This window comes from Alligator mississippiensis, chromosome 4, assembly GCF_030867095.1.
Source record: "Alligator mississippiensis isolate rAllMis1 chromosome 4, rAllMis1, whole genome shotgun sequence".
In the NCBI taxonomy this organism is placed as follows: Eukaryota; Metazoa; Chordata; order Crocodylia; family Alligatoridae; genus Alligator; species Alligator mississippiensis.
Genome location: NC_081827.1, coordinates 246,961,191 through 246,976,176, shown reverse-complemented (window position 1 = coordinate 246,976,176; position 14,986 = coordinate 246,961,191). Strand labels below are relative to the sequence as shown.

At 48.5% G+C, this 14,986-nt stretch overlaps 1 protein-coding gene across 4 annotated transcripts in view; it reads left to right on the top strand.

The window, feature by feature from the left end:
• Positions 1-14,986, top strand: part of SLC15A2 (solute carrier family 15 member 2) — an 82,027-nt gene that overhangs the window by 62,779 nt on the left and 4,262 nt on the right. For 3 of the 4 annotated variants that reach the window (XM_019480520.2, XM_014599383.3, XM_059727482.1), the window contains 5 exons: positions 1,719-1,844; positions 3,281-3,448; positions 7,151-7,197; positions 9,750-9,860; positions 11,047-11,143. In XM_019480520.2, the coding sequence (XP_019336065.2) occupies positions 1,719-1,844; positions 3,281-3,448; positions 7,151-7,197; positions 9,750-9,860; positions 11,047-11,143 (549 nt within the window). Of the gene's footprint in view, positions 1-1,718; positions 1,845-3,280; positions 3,449-7,150; positions 7,198-9,749; positions 9,861-11,046; positions 11,144-11,367; positions 12,426-14,986 lie in introns of those variants that run through there. The other variant, XM_019480521.2, reaches the window with a different exon arrangement.

Genomic DNA, 14,986 nt, shown 5'->3' with positions numbered 1-14,986 from the left:
GCACCGCAGCGGCAGGTAGGGCAGGATGCAAAAAACAAAGCAGCGAATGGAGCAGGGAGCCCAGGGCTGGGAGCAGAAAGCAGAGCACCAGATCGGCCAGGGGAAAGGTGAGGGGGTAATTTATGGCATGCCAAAAAGGTTGGCCCCTGCTGTCTTAGTTGCTCTCGCTGTTTCTATATGCACTTTCTAATCACTTGTAATGTCTGTATGCTTGTCCTACCAAGCCTTACCATTTATTGCTGTTTCCAGGCTTGGCAGACGCAGACTGAGCTGTGGCGTATAAAAATGAATAAGGAATTATATTTTAAAACCTCCATCCAGACTTAAAAACAAATCAACTCACCAAGATATGTTAGTTCACAGAGCAGCCCCAGAGTCACTGAGGTTGTTAATGCTGGCTGGCATTTATTGTGAAACCACTGGCAAACCACACGCTAGAGCTAGACTTTGTGGATTCATTTCTCCTCCCTGCTTTACACTCCTTACCCAGGCACAATACTTGAGTTGTGCCTGAGTTGTAAAAGCAGCCTGGCACCCAAGATGTGGCGTTTCCCAGGGAGGAATCACAGCTGTTAGGAGGGCCTAGACCCCACAGGCAGTTTTGTCTGGTGTAGCACAGGTAGGCATAGTCACGCTGAAAGTATGGACAAGTAACAAACTGCAGCGCGTTAAAAGGGAGATGCTCTGTGCTACCTGCCTGTGTGCCTGCTTTTAAGGAGAAGCAAAACCACAGCAACTTTCCTCTGCCATGCCGAACGAACGAGGACAGAGCTACCCTAGTTTAGCTTTTACTTGCTGTGGGGTAAAAACAGACACACGAGTGGCCTTACTATGATTTTGCCTGGCATTACTGAAATGCTTCTCCCCCTACCCATTCCCTATAGCACTTACTCTCTCTAAGTGGATAGGTGGAAAGATGCATGTAGTCATCCATTAGATCAGCAGGTCCCAAACTCTGACATTGCTCACCACCAATTTAAAACAACACAACCTTGAGTACCACCAGCAAAGTATTCAGTTTGACCTTAAGAACCACCAGCGAATTTTTGTCATATAAAGTAATTATAATGAATTCATTAGCACGTACCACTGACAGGGTGTCTGTGTACCACTGGTGGTACGCGTACCACAGATTGGGAACCGCTGCATTAGATATTGCGCGGTTCAGAGTATCTAATATGGAGCTATAGCAGGGGGAGCATTTCTAAAGTGCTCAGTTCTAGCTTTATTTTGCTTTTATTTAAAGTCAACCGCAGTGGGACCAAAGGTAGACCAGGACTGAGTGCTTTTCGAAATCCTGTCCATACATAGAGACAGATCTCTAGCTCCATCGATTCTAACATGATAGGACACAATAGTCAATTAAATGTAGGCACTTGGGAAAGATAACATTTCCAAATCAGCCTGGTTCTAATGGCCCAAATAAAAGTCCCCCAGCTAATTAGTCTTGCATATATTTGTTGGACGCGTGCTATGGTGGAGAGTACCCTTCTGAAGAATGGCAGAGCAGCGAGCAAGCAACTACCATGAAAGAGCTCCCTAAATAAGACTTATGTTCTGTCATGTCACAGTGCAGCTTGCAGAAAAGAAGGGACGGGGAAGTGGCAATTTGACAAGACCATCATTACAGAGGCAGAATATTACAGCTATAAACCAAGCAATGTTCAGCAGCTCTTGCAAAGTGGACAGTGGTGCTTAAAACCTTTTATTTTAATTAGGAGCGTGACATGCCCAAGCCTGTTCCAAAAGAAAGTTTCCTTCAAGTCCTGAATCTGGCAGACAACAAAGTTCAAGTGACAGTCCAAGACCGAGACCTCTTTCAGCAGCCATTTGAGACTTTTCAGGTAGGCTCTTTCAGGACGAGAAGGCCGTATCCACAGTCCAGCGGGATTCAGTGACACCAGCAGACCTCATGTGCAGCTTTCAGACGTCCAAAGCGGGAGCGGTCTCCCTCAATTAAAGAGTACGGGCAGTGCTGATACCCTCAGCTCCTATTCCCTGAAGTGGGGTGTGTTGTAGACGGGCTTCCTAACACCTCAAATGATCAGCTGTCATCTCAGCTCCAGAGGCACTTGTACACGTGATGCCATTACCATGTACATGTGATGAAAATGTCCCTTCATATGGCGTCATAGCATCACACTGTACACGTGCAAGAGTTTTGGGGGGGTTTAATGCATTTGCGTCATTGCAAACTAAACTACATCCTGATCAGGATGTAGTTTAGTTTGCAACGATGCATTGCAGCTATTAGCTCACCCTTCCCCGTTGCAGGAAAGGCAGACAGCTCTGCAGAAAAAAGGATTGGGCCCCTCACCGTAACAGTGACAGAAAGATAAAACTCCTAAATTGAAACAGTGGGTTTCAGTTAAAAACCCACCATTTCAATTTAGGGGGTTAGAATACAACCCTAAGGACTAAACCCCCGTCACGTGTATGAGCGCCCCAGGTGACAGGTCTCATCCCATTTAGCACTGAGACTCCCACGGGAAAGAGGATGCATTCACGCTCCCTTTCCTTTGGAGGATCAGAAAGCCGCATCCTAGCTCCTGTGCTGTCCCTGCCGGGACAGCGTGGGTGGGGGCCTGCCTCCCGGAGACCGGGGCACTGCCATTGCAGCCTCAAAATAGAAACGATGGTTCTTGAGGTGTATTTAAATGAGAAATAAACAGCTGGCTAACGGTGTTCGGCTGTAATTAAGAATAGCAGGTAGTTGTCCCAGGGCGAATGCGGGCAGCCATTTGGTCTGCAGGTCGCAAAGCTCAATTTCAATTAAAACATCACTCTTGGGATTCGGATTTAAGGTTTTCAATGCACGGACCTGGAATGGAGAGAAGAGCGTGGGGAAGACTTCAGCTGCAACCCGGACGCTTAGATCTCTCTCCTTGCAGAGCCCTGCACACGTTGGGCATTGCCTTTGTGAGGTGCTCAGCGTGGCCACCACCGGCTGCCTGTAATTTCATTTTCCAGCTGCGGCACGTGCTGGGTGAAGCGCTAAGCCCTGGGTAATCAAAAGCAGCAAGTAGGGAGGGTCTGCTCTGGCCAGTGGGCTGCTGCACGCACGGAGAAGTTGCTCTGAGCTCTGGCTAGACAAGCATCAAAGCACAGAGGTCAATGCAAGCCATTTCCCAAGCAGCTTGGGATGCTTCCAGCTACCTTTGAAAATCCCCCTCCCTATTAACCTTTCTCCGTAACCTGCCTTGAAGTGAGAATGGGTTTGCAATTCCCCAGGAAGCGACAGCTCTTTCCTCGTGTACTGGAGCTTGTTTTCTTTCTGCAGGATCCAGCTGAGTATTTGAAATTAATATTGAGCGGTGAGCAGCAAACCCTTCGCTTTAACCTGCAAGAGACTCCTGGACCGGCCTCCGCTTTTAACTACACCGTGCAGGAGAAATCCGTGTACAGCTTGATTGTTTACAAAGCAGGAGGAAGCATATCAAGCCGCTTAGTGAGTACGGGTCGGAAGTGTAAACACAGTATTAATTCAATGGCTGCGATGATCCAATGCATAATGGGGTAATGGGTTCATTAATTCATCCACTCAGTCACAGTGTCAGCGCAGTTGCTCTCAGACGCCATAAAGTTGACTTCTTAGCGAGCAGCGTGGAGTCTGCATGCACGTCTGCTGGGTGATTAATGGAGGCATTACAGCACCCAGGTTGCTGGGCACAGTTTAAATTGGTGGATGCCGCAGCCGGAGAGCAGAGCCCTGGCTGCTGAGGCAGTCGAGCCGCAGCACGGTCAGCAGCGGAAAGTCTGACTCTGTCTCCCTTCCCCTCCAAAAAGTACTTGGATAAAGCAGTGATGTTTAAGAGGCTCTGGGGCCAGACACAGAAATGAAAACAGGAGCGCAACATTCCTGGCATTAGTTATTATAGGTCTTTAGTCGAAACGTGCAGGAGGACCCTTCGTTTTGCAAACAGAGCAAACGATAAGACTGGCTCCCCTCTCTGCAGCTGCAGAGCCAGGCTGGCGTGCAGCGCGGTGAACGGCCAGAGATATACAGTGAGCATCGGGGGCCACATCCTGATCTCGGTTACTCCTGGATAAGTCGGAAGAAACTCTGTAGCAATTACGGGACTTAATCCAGAATATTTCAGGAAGTAAACGTGATCAGGCTCCGGCCTCAGGTTGCAACCCAGTTCCTCCTGCAGCACCCTCCTTACTGAGTGTATTGCCACCCCGTGCACTCAGAAATCGTGGGGTACAACTTCAGATTCAAGAGACTGGCGTATAAACCATGTTCGAAAAGGAGTTTATTTTCTTCTACGATTCTTTTATTGGCCTGAGCTCTGAAGCCCTGGCGGAGGTGGGGGCAGAAGAGCACCTGGAGGGCATGTTTGTAGGCCCTTTCCCACCACCATGAGGATGATCCCCCCTCGTCTAAACGTGACCATGGAAAGTCTCATGTCAGCCCTTGATTCTGGCAGCTGGGGCATTGAGGAGAAAGGGAAACCCCACCAGACACTGCAAGGCTTGGGATAACTGGCAATGCTGAGCTCCATCATCCTGTCCAATATTGACTTGCTGGGGTGTGCTCGGAAGAGCTCCTGCAAGCAGCTTGGAGCGAGCTGGCATTCGTGCTCCTCACCCTTGCTCAGCAGTAGGAGGGCCACCTTGGCGTGCTGCTGCCTTCGAGTTTGAGGATAAAATCACAAAACGGGGGAGAGAAACCGGGGCGGGGGCTGGCTCAGTTTTAGCATCTCTCCAAAGGACCTTCCTCTGACGAGGCCTTCTGTGTCACCTCCTCTGCGGTTTATGCACTACCCGCTTCACAGCATTGGCGACGCGTAGGGGGTGCACGCAGGGTGCATGTGCACCCCCTGGAAGCGCCAGCTGTGAAACTGGAAGTGCCGGCGGAAGTGGCTTGGCAACTGGCTGCTGGGGGGTATCCCCCCCCGGTTGGCAATTGGCAGCTGGGGGACCCCCCCGTCAGCGATCTGGTGCCCCGCCAGACTCGGGAGGCACCAGTCGCCCATGTCTCACAGGTTAGCAGCTGAATTGCAGCTTGTTGTTACAGAGAGTTGGTCCTCCATCCAAATGAGCTACCCGGGGAAGGTGGGACGCATGTTTCCTGCTGCCCCAGACCTGTATCTAAGCCTTCTCCTCCTTGAGCGTGCAGTCCATATGGCACTCTCCTCTACCCACTGGAGCCCCTTGAAGGCAATGGGCCAGTTTCATCCCTGGTTAAATGTCAGCGAGGTAGCTGGAATTGCCCTGGTGTAACCGCGGGCCGGGTATATCCCACCCTCCTCTGGGTACATCTTCAAAGACGGCCCCTGGGTAGCTCCAATTCTGGAAGCTGCGGACCTGCAGGGATGCAGAGCCCTGTGTGGGCTCGTCGACTCTGTTCGGAGTAGTTTGCATGAAACCTCAGACTCCTGGGTGCTGATTGCTTCCAGCTACGCTGGACGTCTCTGCACCACGCAGGACAATACCACTAAATGTACTTTTAGATGTCTGTGGGTTTGGCAGCTGCATGCACAAATCTGCATGGTTTTCCATGCTAGAATGGGCCTGGAGAGGCTTGCTCACATCTCTGTATATCTTTCAACCATGAACAAAGATGTTAGCAGCTCAGGAAAGCACCCATTAGAGGCAATAATAGTTTGATTGGCCTGCCCCATGAAAAGGCAGCATTGATCCCCTTGCATCCACCACTGACAGAAATACTGCTGGTATTTATTATTTATCAAGTGTGCATATATTATTCACTCTGGCGATGTATTATTTAGTGTACATTTATCTTTGATGGACCACTGTATGATGCCAGAAGTGTGATAGACCTTGTGTGGGCAGGTTGGAAGGCAAGGTCCTTGCTCGTGGAAGCTCACAGTACAATCTGTAAGTGAGGGAAAGGGATGTTAAATGCTTACACAGCACATCTGGTGGTTGCCTTGAGCACTTCTGGACCGTACCTATGGCTTGTACACATTGGGATAGCGCCTTTGGCTTCAATAGCCATGGGGCATCAATGGATCTGCACTAGCTGAGGATCTGGCTCTATGCTTTTACTATATTATACATGCCCTTTGGGGTGGGAAACGCATCTTCCCCCAGGTCCTTCACAGGATTGAACGCAAAGCTGTTTCTCCCCAAATAAATGTAGATAATACAATAGATAGTAAAGCCGATGCTATTGCATTCATCTGAAGGAGGAGATTCTGCTCACCTATTATGTGACCCCTTTTTAGAAGCTGCATGAACCAATCGTAATAAGAATTATTGGTGACATATCAGTATCTCCTGATAGCAGCAATCTTAATGAAATTTGATGGTCAGACTAGCTGATCTCATGGTCCCAGATGGCCACCAACTCTCTGAAATCTATGGTTTTATACCTTATGAGGGGCTTCCCAACTCGGTCCACATTTCAGTAGTCCAACAGATAGTGAGAAGTTGATTATGTGTGATTAATCTGCTGGATTACTAGATTCTCTTACCTAGGGTGAAATGTATATGGCTTTCCTGAGACCATTGCTAAACTACTATGTTGCGCATAGGCTACAGGTTGCAAAGGATGTTAAAAAGCATAAGAAGGTGCAAAGGATGGCCATCTACTCAAGGACTGGAGAAATTACCTGTAAATGAGATATGTCACTGATCCAAGTGACGATCAAAAAGAGTATCAATTAAAGTATATTTGTATTTCGGCAAGGAGGGCTTGGTAGTTTAGCAAGGAAAGGCGTCACAAGAATGAAGGGCTGGAAGTTAGTGTCAGACCATTTCAAATGTTATAGAAATAAGGGACCTGTTTTTAACGGTGATTAGTCTCCAAACTGGTGGAGTCTCCATTTCTTGATGTCTCCAGTTAAAGACTAGGCAACTCTTTGAGGCATATACCTTAGTCAGTCCCAAATTACTGGCTCAGGGCAAGGCTCAGTGGGTGAAATCCTAAGAGGTCAGGCTAGATGACCTAGTGACCTTACTATGTCAGTCTATGAACGCTGGTCCCAATGAAGCCAAAGGGAGTTTTGCCACTAGCTTCAACGGGGCCCGGATTTCATGCTCCATATCTTATGGGGGAGTCCCAATGATTTCTATGAGCTTTGGATCAGGCCCCTACCTCCCGTGATACCAGTATTTGCCAGTGCATCTTGTTCATCAGACAGCATGCTAATAACTGTGTTTGCTTTTTTTCCTTCCCCAGATCACAGACATGCAAACGAAACCCGTCAAGGGAATGGCAGCTGTCAGGTCAGATTTGGTTTTGGTACTAGGTTTTGAGCTCTTTGATTTTTCTGGGTGCTGTTTCCCAGGGTTGTAGCTCCCAGGGTTGTAGCTTGTGGCACAGAGATGTCACCGGAGTCTGAATTGCATCAGTATTCCTGGGATAAAGGCAGCTTCAGGAGCCATTATCAGCAGTTAGGGGCTGAGCAGGACTGACCTAGCTTGCACCTCTGCCTCAGTGAGCAATCGGAGAGGTGCAGGACTGCTCTAATTACACCTCCTGCCCCGCCACTCCCTCCTCCATACTCCTGCTCCCTGCCCTGCTCCTGGGCCCGGGCAGTCACAGAAGCACCGCAGAGGTGGCAAAGGCTGCCTACATTTGTGTGCATGGGATGAAGCTCACACTGCACTACTGAACGAAGCCCCAGAGCTTGGATCCTCTTCACACCAAGCGTGCCAGATGTTGCTGATGCTCCCTGCAGCTGTGCCAACACCCTGAAAGCCGTGGCATTTTGAGGAGCTAGGTGCAAGTGCCAACGCTCGTGTCCGAGGTTCTCCAACATTGGGCCCAAGGGCTTTGCTGGCAGGCCACCTTTAACTGTCAGTCTGTTTTCTAGCAGTGGATCCCACATGAGATGTGCTGCGTGTGTAAGGGAAAGGATTATCTTCCTGCCATGGGGACAAACCTCCTCTGGCTTCCTCAGTCCAGAGGCAGGGCAGGTCCCGCACCAGCTCCCAGATCCGCTTTATCTAACAATTACAGTGAAAAGCAAAGCCTCTCCTTTTTGTCAGTAGGCATCACTTAGAGACGTGTAAGAAGGAGATCTCCTAAATACCCATTAAGGATTATAGCTGCTGTTTTTAGTAACATGAATTTGATTTTGGATGACGTGAACATTTCTAAACGAAGTTTGGGTACCATAAAGCAATGAGCTTTGGTGCAGGTGCCAGGTGCACACCAAGTATGATGAAGAACCATGGTACTAATGGCCAAGCATCTGATGCCGTTTGCACTCACCCATTATGTTGTTGCATTGTGGGTCAGCCGTATCTACTAGTACTTTTGCAGACATCGTACTAGACTGGGTCAGTAGTGACTGAACATCATGGAGGAGACCTGTTTAATCACAGAAACGTTGGGCTGGAAGGGACCTCCAGAGGTCATCTAGTCCAGTGGGTATCAGGACCCATTTGTAAACATGGATGGCCAGTCCCGACCCAGCGCCCCTCGCCCCCGACCCGCTGCCCCTTGCCCCAGGCCTAGTGCGTGGGGCAGGGGGTGGGTGCGTGGGGGGCACGGGGAGCCCAAGCAGACCCTCGCAGTCTGGGTCTCTGCCAGCTTGCAAGGAAAAAGCCACGGTTTCCCACATTTTTCTCCTTTAAAGGAGAATCCATTTTCAAAGTTTGTTTGCCACCCTTTCATATATTCTTGCGACCCACTTTTGGGTCACGACTCACAGGTTGAGAAACACCGATCTAGTCCAACCCCCTGCCTAAGGCAGGATCGTCCCTATCCAACCCAGCCTGTACAAATCCATTGGTGAGCCTCGTAGCAAAAGTCCACAATGAACCCTGATGCAACCACAAGACGTAACACCCTAACTCAGTCGCAGGTAAAGCTGAAGGACAGCTGGGTTAGTTGGGAAATGCTTTATTTTCCTGTAAAAAAATTTGACAAAAACATTTTTTTTTAAATATTTTGGAGGGCCTTTCATTAAAAAAATTATTTTGGGAAGAGGTGACAATTGAATTTTTTTTTAAGTCGGTTTTTGGCAGCTGGAAACCAAAACAAAAAAAAAATCTTTATCAGGCAAAAATATTTGACATTTTACTAAAATTCTTTATTTGACCATATAACATTTTTGAGTTGAAATGCAAAAAAACTTTTCTTGTTGCTTTTTTTTCTAAAATATTTGACTTTTTATATTTGACTTTTTACTAAAATTCTTTACTTGACCATGTAACATTTTTGAGTTGAAACACAAAAAAACTTTTCTTGTTGCTTTTTTTTTCTAGTGAAAAACACAGTATAACCAAGAGACATTTCTGGGGGAACTTTCCATTTTAATGGAAACAACATCTTTTATTAGAAAAATACATTTTAATTAAAAAAAAAATCCAAATTTGTATAATGCTTAAAAGTTTGCTGGCATCAAGTGAATACGTAAACAGTGCATCCCAAGCTGGCATGACTGATGGTGGATTCACTGTGACACTCATCTATGTAATGTAGACAAGACCTAGTTTCCTCGGGATAGATGAAGCCCTTCGTCATGGCCAATTAAGCTTATGAAGGTGTCCCAGAAGAGCCCTACCGCCAGGCTCATAAGTGAGAAAGAGGGTACAGTGCTAGTCACCTAAGTGGGGAAATCCAGGGTTAACTTATACGGGGATGGGAAATGATTATCCTTGAATCAAGAGATGGGCAGCGACCCAGACTTAAGTGTTGGTAGCTGGCAAGGGAGAGTGCCATAAAAATTAAAAGGTACGGAGCGCATTAGGAGCGGTTGAGCAGCTCATGTGAAGTGTCTGCTATTGTATTTCTCTTGACACCATGATGAAATATACTTTCCTCGCAGATTCATTAATGCATGGGACCAAAATGTCAACATCACCTTGGGCGGCCAGGAGGACATCAGCGTTAATAAAAGTTATGGCGTTTCGGGTTACACGACGTTAGAGAGGGGAAAGTAAGCACTTAACTTCATACCTGCATCCCGGTTTCCCTCGTGGGGCTTCTCTTGGACACATGCAAGGGTCCTCTTGCACGCTCTTGGAGTTGGCTTATTGTGTGACAGGAGTTGAAATGTCAGCCAAAGGGAGAGCAGTCTGTATATGCATCGTCCCATTTGTACCTAATTGCAAAGAAGCAATGTTGCTAGATTGCAGGGCGTGCCAGCAAAAAGACAGCGGATCGATAGGCCTGTGTGAGTTGTATAGCTGAATTAATGTAGCATCCACTTGGTGCCAAGTCCACCTCTTTGCCCAGGGCTGCTACCACTTGGGATACATAGGTGGATTAAATAGGATCAAATGAAGGGGGTGGACGCTAAATTCCTTATAGCCATTATCTGAGTAAAAACATCACAGTTTAGTCCAGGAACTTATCTTTTACATGGGGCTCTGGCGGTCGTGGTCAGAAGGACCTTGGCACTTGGGCTAGTTGTTTCCCACACTATGCAGCGCTGGGAAATACGTTGGATCACATTGCACTAGCATTTTAATAGCTCATTTAGGCTGGGGCTCCACATGGTTTGGTAGCATTGCTAGAGCTGGCCCTACTATGGTATTTTTAGGGTATCTGCCTTTCTGGCATCTATTAGGTCTAAAACAAGTGGCACAACTTTCCCTCTTCCTCTGTAGCAACCCCATTAAGAGTTTTATTGTGGGAGTTGACAACCCTTGTGGTATAATCTCTACCAAGTCAGCTGGCATCTGAATAGAAACTGTGCCTGTCCAGGGCTAGGAGAGTAAATCTGAAGGCAAGTCACGCTCTTTTGAAAGCAAATTGCTCAACAGCAATTGCACATAGTTCATTTTTGTGAAGTTGAAGAATATAGGCACCTTGCTCAATTGCCTGGTGCAAAAACCCTGAAACGTGGGGCTTAAAGTGGAAGGAGACATTGAAAAATAAGGAGTTCAGTCCCAGGTGGAATCGGGAACCATTGCTTCCCGTGTCAGCGATGAGATGTCCCATGAGATGAATTGTGTTTGGTACAAAGAAGGGAAACCAAAGAGCAAAAACCGACGGGCATGCACACGGCTGCAGATGTGGGCTAGTCATTCCCCCGGTCCATTTTTGGGAGTATTTTTAATAACTAAGCTCTTTGTCTATAAGACTAACCTGGAAATACTTTACTTCATTCTTGTATCAAGCTACAATAAGAGAAAATGCCGAACCGAAACAGGGGAATTCAGCCTGGACCTAGGGCTGCTTGACTTCGGAGCGTCGTACACCGTTGTGATAACCAACGTGAGTTCCCCTTCGGCTTTAACGCATCGTTTCCGCTCTGCGCTCCCCTCCCCTCTGTCCGACGTCTTGCCCTTCCTCCGGCATCTGCTGACTTTGCCTTTACCGTGGCAGGAGCTTGAGCATAGCCATTGAAAGAGAGTCACTTATAGGAGGCAAATTTTGGTACCGAGCGTGTGAATGTAGCCTGCAGCCATTCCACCTTACGCTGTGATCTTGTCTTACAGGTTAAACCAGAGGTAAGGTCTGGTCTTGTGGCTCGAGTGGGAATCCTCCAAGGGAAATATGGGATCCATGGATTGGTTTTGGCAGTTTTGCTCGGCAGCGTTGTTCTTTCCGAGTTAATGCCGGCTCATCCTTGGCACTAAGGGGGTGCTGTGCTGCTGGAAATGCCCCTGCCAGATAGGGCGTAACATCGATATATAATCACTAAAAACTCCACAAGAGCCCTCTTACCTTCATTACTTTCCAGACATGTTCCACCTCGCCCTGCAACTTCCCCTGCCTGGAGCTGACGTGACGGGCCTTGGGGATTTTAGAGGGGGCGGGAGAAAAGCCACGAGAGAGGCTTGAAAGTCGGTGTCTGTCTTGCCATTTCTCAGCTAGGGAGTACATAATCATTTTGAATTCCAGCTAAGGAACAGCATCTATCTTTGGAGGATTTCCAGAAACAGAAAGGGAAGTTTTCATGACATTTCCTCCCCCTTTTCAGGGGTGTTAACAGCATTGGAGCCAGGCAGCCCCCTTTGACGGGCTGCTATTGCTCCAGCCACTCAGATTTGCAATGCTTCTCTAGCTGACAAGGGCCAAGTACCTAGATGCGATCAGACCATTTACCACTTTGGCTTTTCCAAAGCACAGCCGTGCAGACAAACCGAGTCTGACAGGACACTGTGCTTAGCTGCCCTTTGGGTCTCTGACTGCCGTGCTGTGATTAGCAGGGCAAAATGCTACTAGCTGCTCGCTGGTAATAAAGTGTCCCTGTTGGGCAACTACTAAGATCTGGCCATGCCTCCAAACCCAGTTCTCCAAAGAAAACAATTATAGCTGCAAAGCTCCCAGTCATTGCTGAGGTGGGGTGTACAACCCTCAAGGAAACGGGCCTGTCCTGTCATCTCTAAATTCAGGGAATTATGTATGCCGTGCAAAAGTGCTCCCGGGGGGCATGCAAGCATATCCCCCTTAAATCTGTTTCTCCTTCCAAAATGATGCCATAATCTTTGCTTTCCCAAGTGTTTTCTATCTGCATTTTGTCACAATAAATAACAGCATCATTTGCATGGTATCTTTTTGCTTAGATAATTTTTCCAGTTTTGGTTACCTTAACAACCTCGCTGTGCTGCTACAAATCAGAGGCTGTCTCTCAAAGGGCTTATTTATTTTCTGCTAAAGGATGATTTTTTTTTTCCTTATCCGGGCAATTCATTTGATCATAAATGAGGTATTAGGTAAAGTGGTTTTATAGAGTAAATCAGCACGTCATAATGAGCTGGGTCAGGAGTGCGGATGGTGCCGCACCTCTGTTGGAGGGAACATAACCGTTCAGTTTTCTGTCATGAACCCTCACGGTTAATGGAGATGCTCCTGTATTTTAAGTGTCTGGGGTCTGTGTTTTGGCGGTAAGCCCATTTGAATCCTATGGCCACTATGCCTGGTAGCAGTTCAAGGTCAGACCCTCAGCTTCACCGAGGGTGTTAGCCAAGTTGGGCTGAAGTTAGGCAGAAGGCAAGGCAGGCGAGCACCTTAAAGACTAAGCTATAGATTTCATAGACGTCAGGGCTGGAAGGGACCTCGGAAGATCATCCAGTCCTGCCCCCAGCCCGAAGGCTGGCTAAGATGCACCAGCTGCAGAGTCCTAAATGCCTGTAGAGTCATTCCAGTATCCTGGGCCACATCCTCAGCCAGCATAAAATGATGCGGCTCTATTGACTTCGGCAGAGCTACACTGGTTTATGCCAGCTGAGGATTCATAGATTCATAGATGTTAGGGTCGGAAGGGACCTCAATAGATCATCGAGTCCGACCCCCTGCATAAGCAGGAAAGAGTGCTGGGTCTAGATGACCCCAGCTAGATACTCATCTAACCTCCTCTTGAAGACCCCCAGGGTAGGGGAGAGCACCACCTCCCTTGGGAGCCCGTTCCAGACCTTGGCCACTCGAACTGTGAAGAAGTTCTTCCTAATGTCCAGTCTAAATCTGCTCTCTGCTAGCTTGTGGCCATTGTTTTTTGTAACCCCCGGGGGCGCCTTGGTGAATAAATACTCACCAATTCCCTTCTGTGCCCCCGTGATGAACTTATAGGCAGCCACAAGGTCGCCTCTCAACCTTCTCTTGTGGAGGCTGAAGAGGTCCAGGTGCCCCAGTCTCTCCTCGTAGGGCTTGGTCTGCAGGCCCTTGACCATACGAGTTGCCCTTCTCTGGACCCTCTCCAGGTTATCGGCATCCTTCTTGAAGTGTGGCGCCCAGAATTGCACGCAGTACTCCAACTGCGGTCTGACCAGCGCCTGATAGAGGGGAAGTATCACCTCCTTGGACCTATTCGTCATGCATCTGCTGATGCACGATAAAGTGCCATTGGCTTTTCTGATGGCTTCGTCACACTGCTGACTCATGTTCATCTTGGAGTCCACTAGGACTCCAAGATCCCTTTCCACCTCTGTGCCACCCAGCAGGTCATTCCTAGGCTGTAGGTGTGCTGAACATTTTTCCTCCCTAGGTGCAGCACTTTGCATTTCTCCTTGTTGAACTGCATCCTGTTGTTTTCTGCCCACTTGTCCAGCCTATCCAGGTCTGCCTGCAGCTGTTCCCTGCCCTCCGGCGTGTCCACATCTCCCCATAGCTTTGTGTCATCTGCAAACTTGGACAGAGTACATTTGACTCCCTCATCCAAGTCGCTGATGAAGACATTAAAGAGTATCGGTCCAAGGACCGAACCCTGCAGGACCCCACTGCCCACACCCTTCCAGGTCGAGACCGACCCATCCACCACGACTCTTTGGGTGCGACCCTCCAGCCAATTCGCCACCCACCGGACTGTGCAGTCATCCAAGTCACAGCCTCTTAACTTGTTCACCAGTATGGGGTGGGATACCGTATCGAAGGCCTTCCTGAAGTCTAAGTATACGACATCCACCCCTCCTCCTGTGTCCAGGCGTTTCGTAACCTGGTCATAGAAAGAGACTAGATTGGTCAGGCACGATCTGCCCGCCACAAACCCGTGCTGGTTTCCCCTCAGCATAATTTGCCCTGCCGGGCTCTCACAAATGTGAGCCTTGATAATTTTTTCAAAGACTTTACCAAGGATGGAGGTGAGACTGACTGGCCTATAGTTGCCCGGGTCCTCCTTCCTCCCCTTTTTGAAAATGGGGACCATGTTAGCCCTTTTCTAGTCCTCCGGGACTTGGCCCGTACGCCACGAGTGTTCGAATATTCCCGCCAGTGGCTCTGCAATGACGTCGGCCAGTGCCTTCAGCACCCTCGGATGGAGCTCATCCGGGCCTGCCGACTTAAAGGCATCCAGTTCTTCCAAGTGACTCTGCACCACCTCAGGGTCTACGCATGGCAGTCTGGCGCCTTGCTGCTGCCTCTCTACAACCCCAGTGAGAGACTTGTCGTGCCCCTCACTTAGGAACACTGAGGCAAAGAACTCGTTGAGGAGTTCAGCCTTGTCCCCCCTGTCCATCACCAATTGCTTCTGCCCATTGAGTAGGGGTCCTATTCCTCCCTGGGCCTTCCTTTTACTCCCAATATATCTAAAATACAATTTCTTGTTGTCTTTTACTTGGGTTGCCATCCTCAGCTCCATGGTAGCTTTGGCCCGCCTAACTGCCTCCCTACAAGCACGAG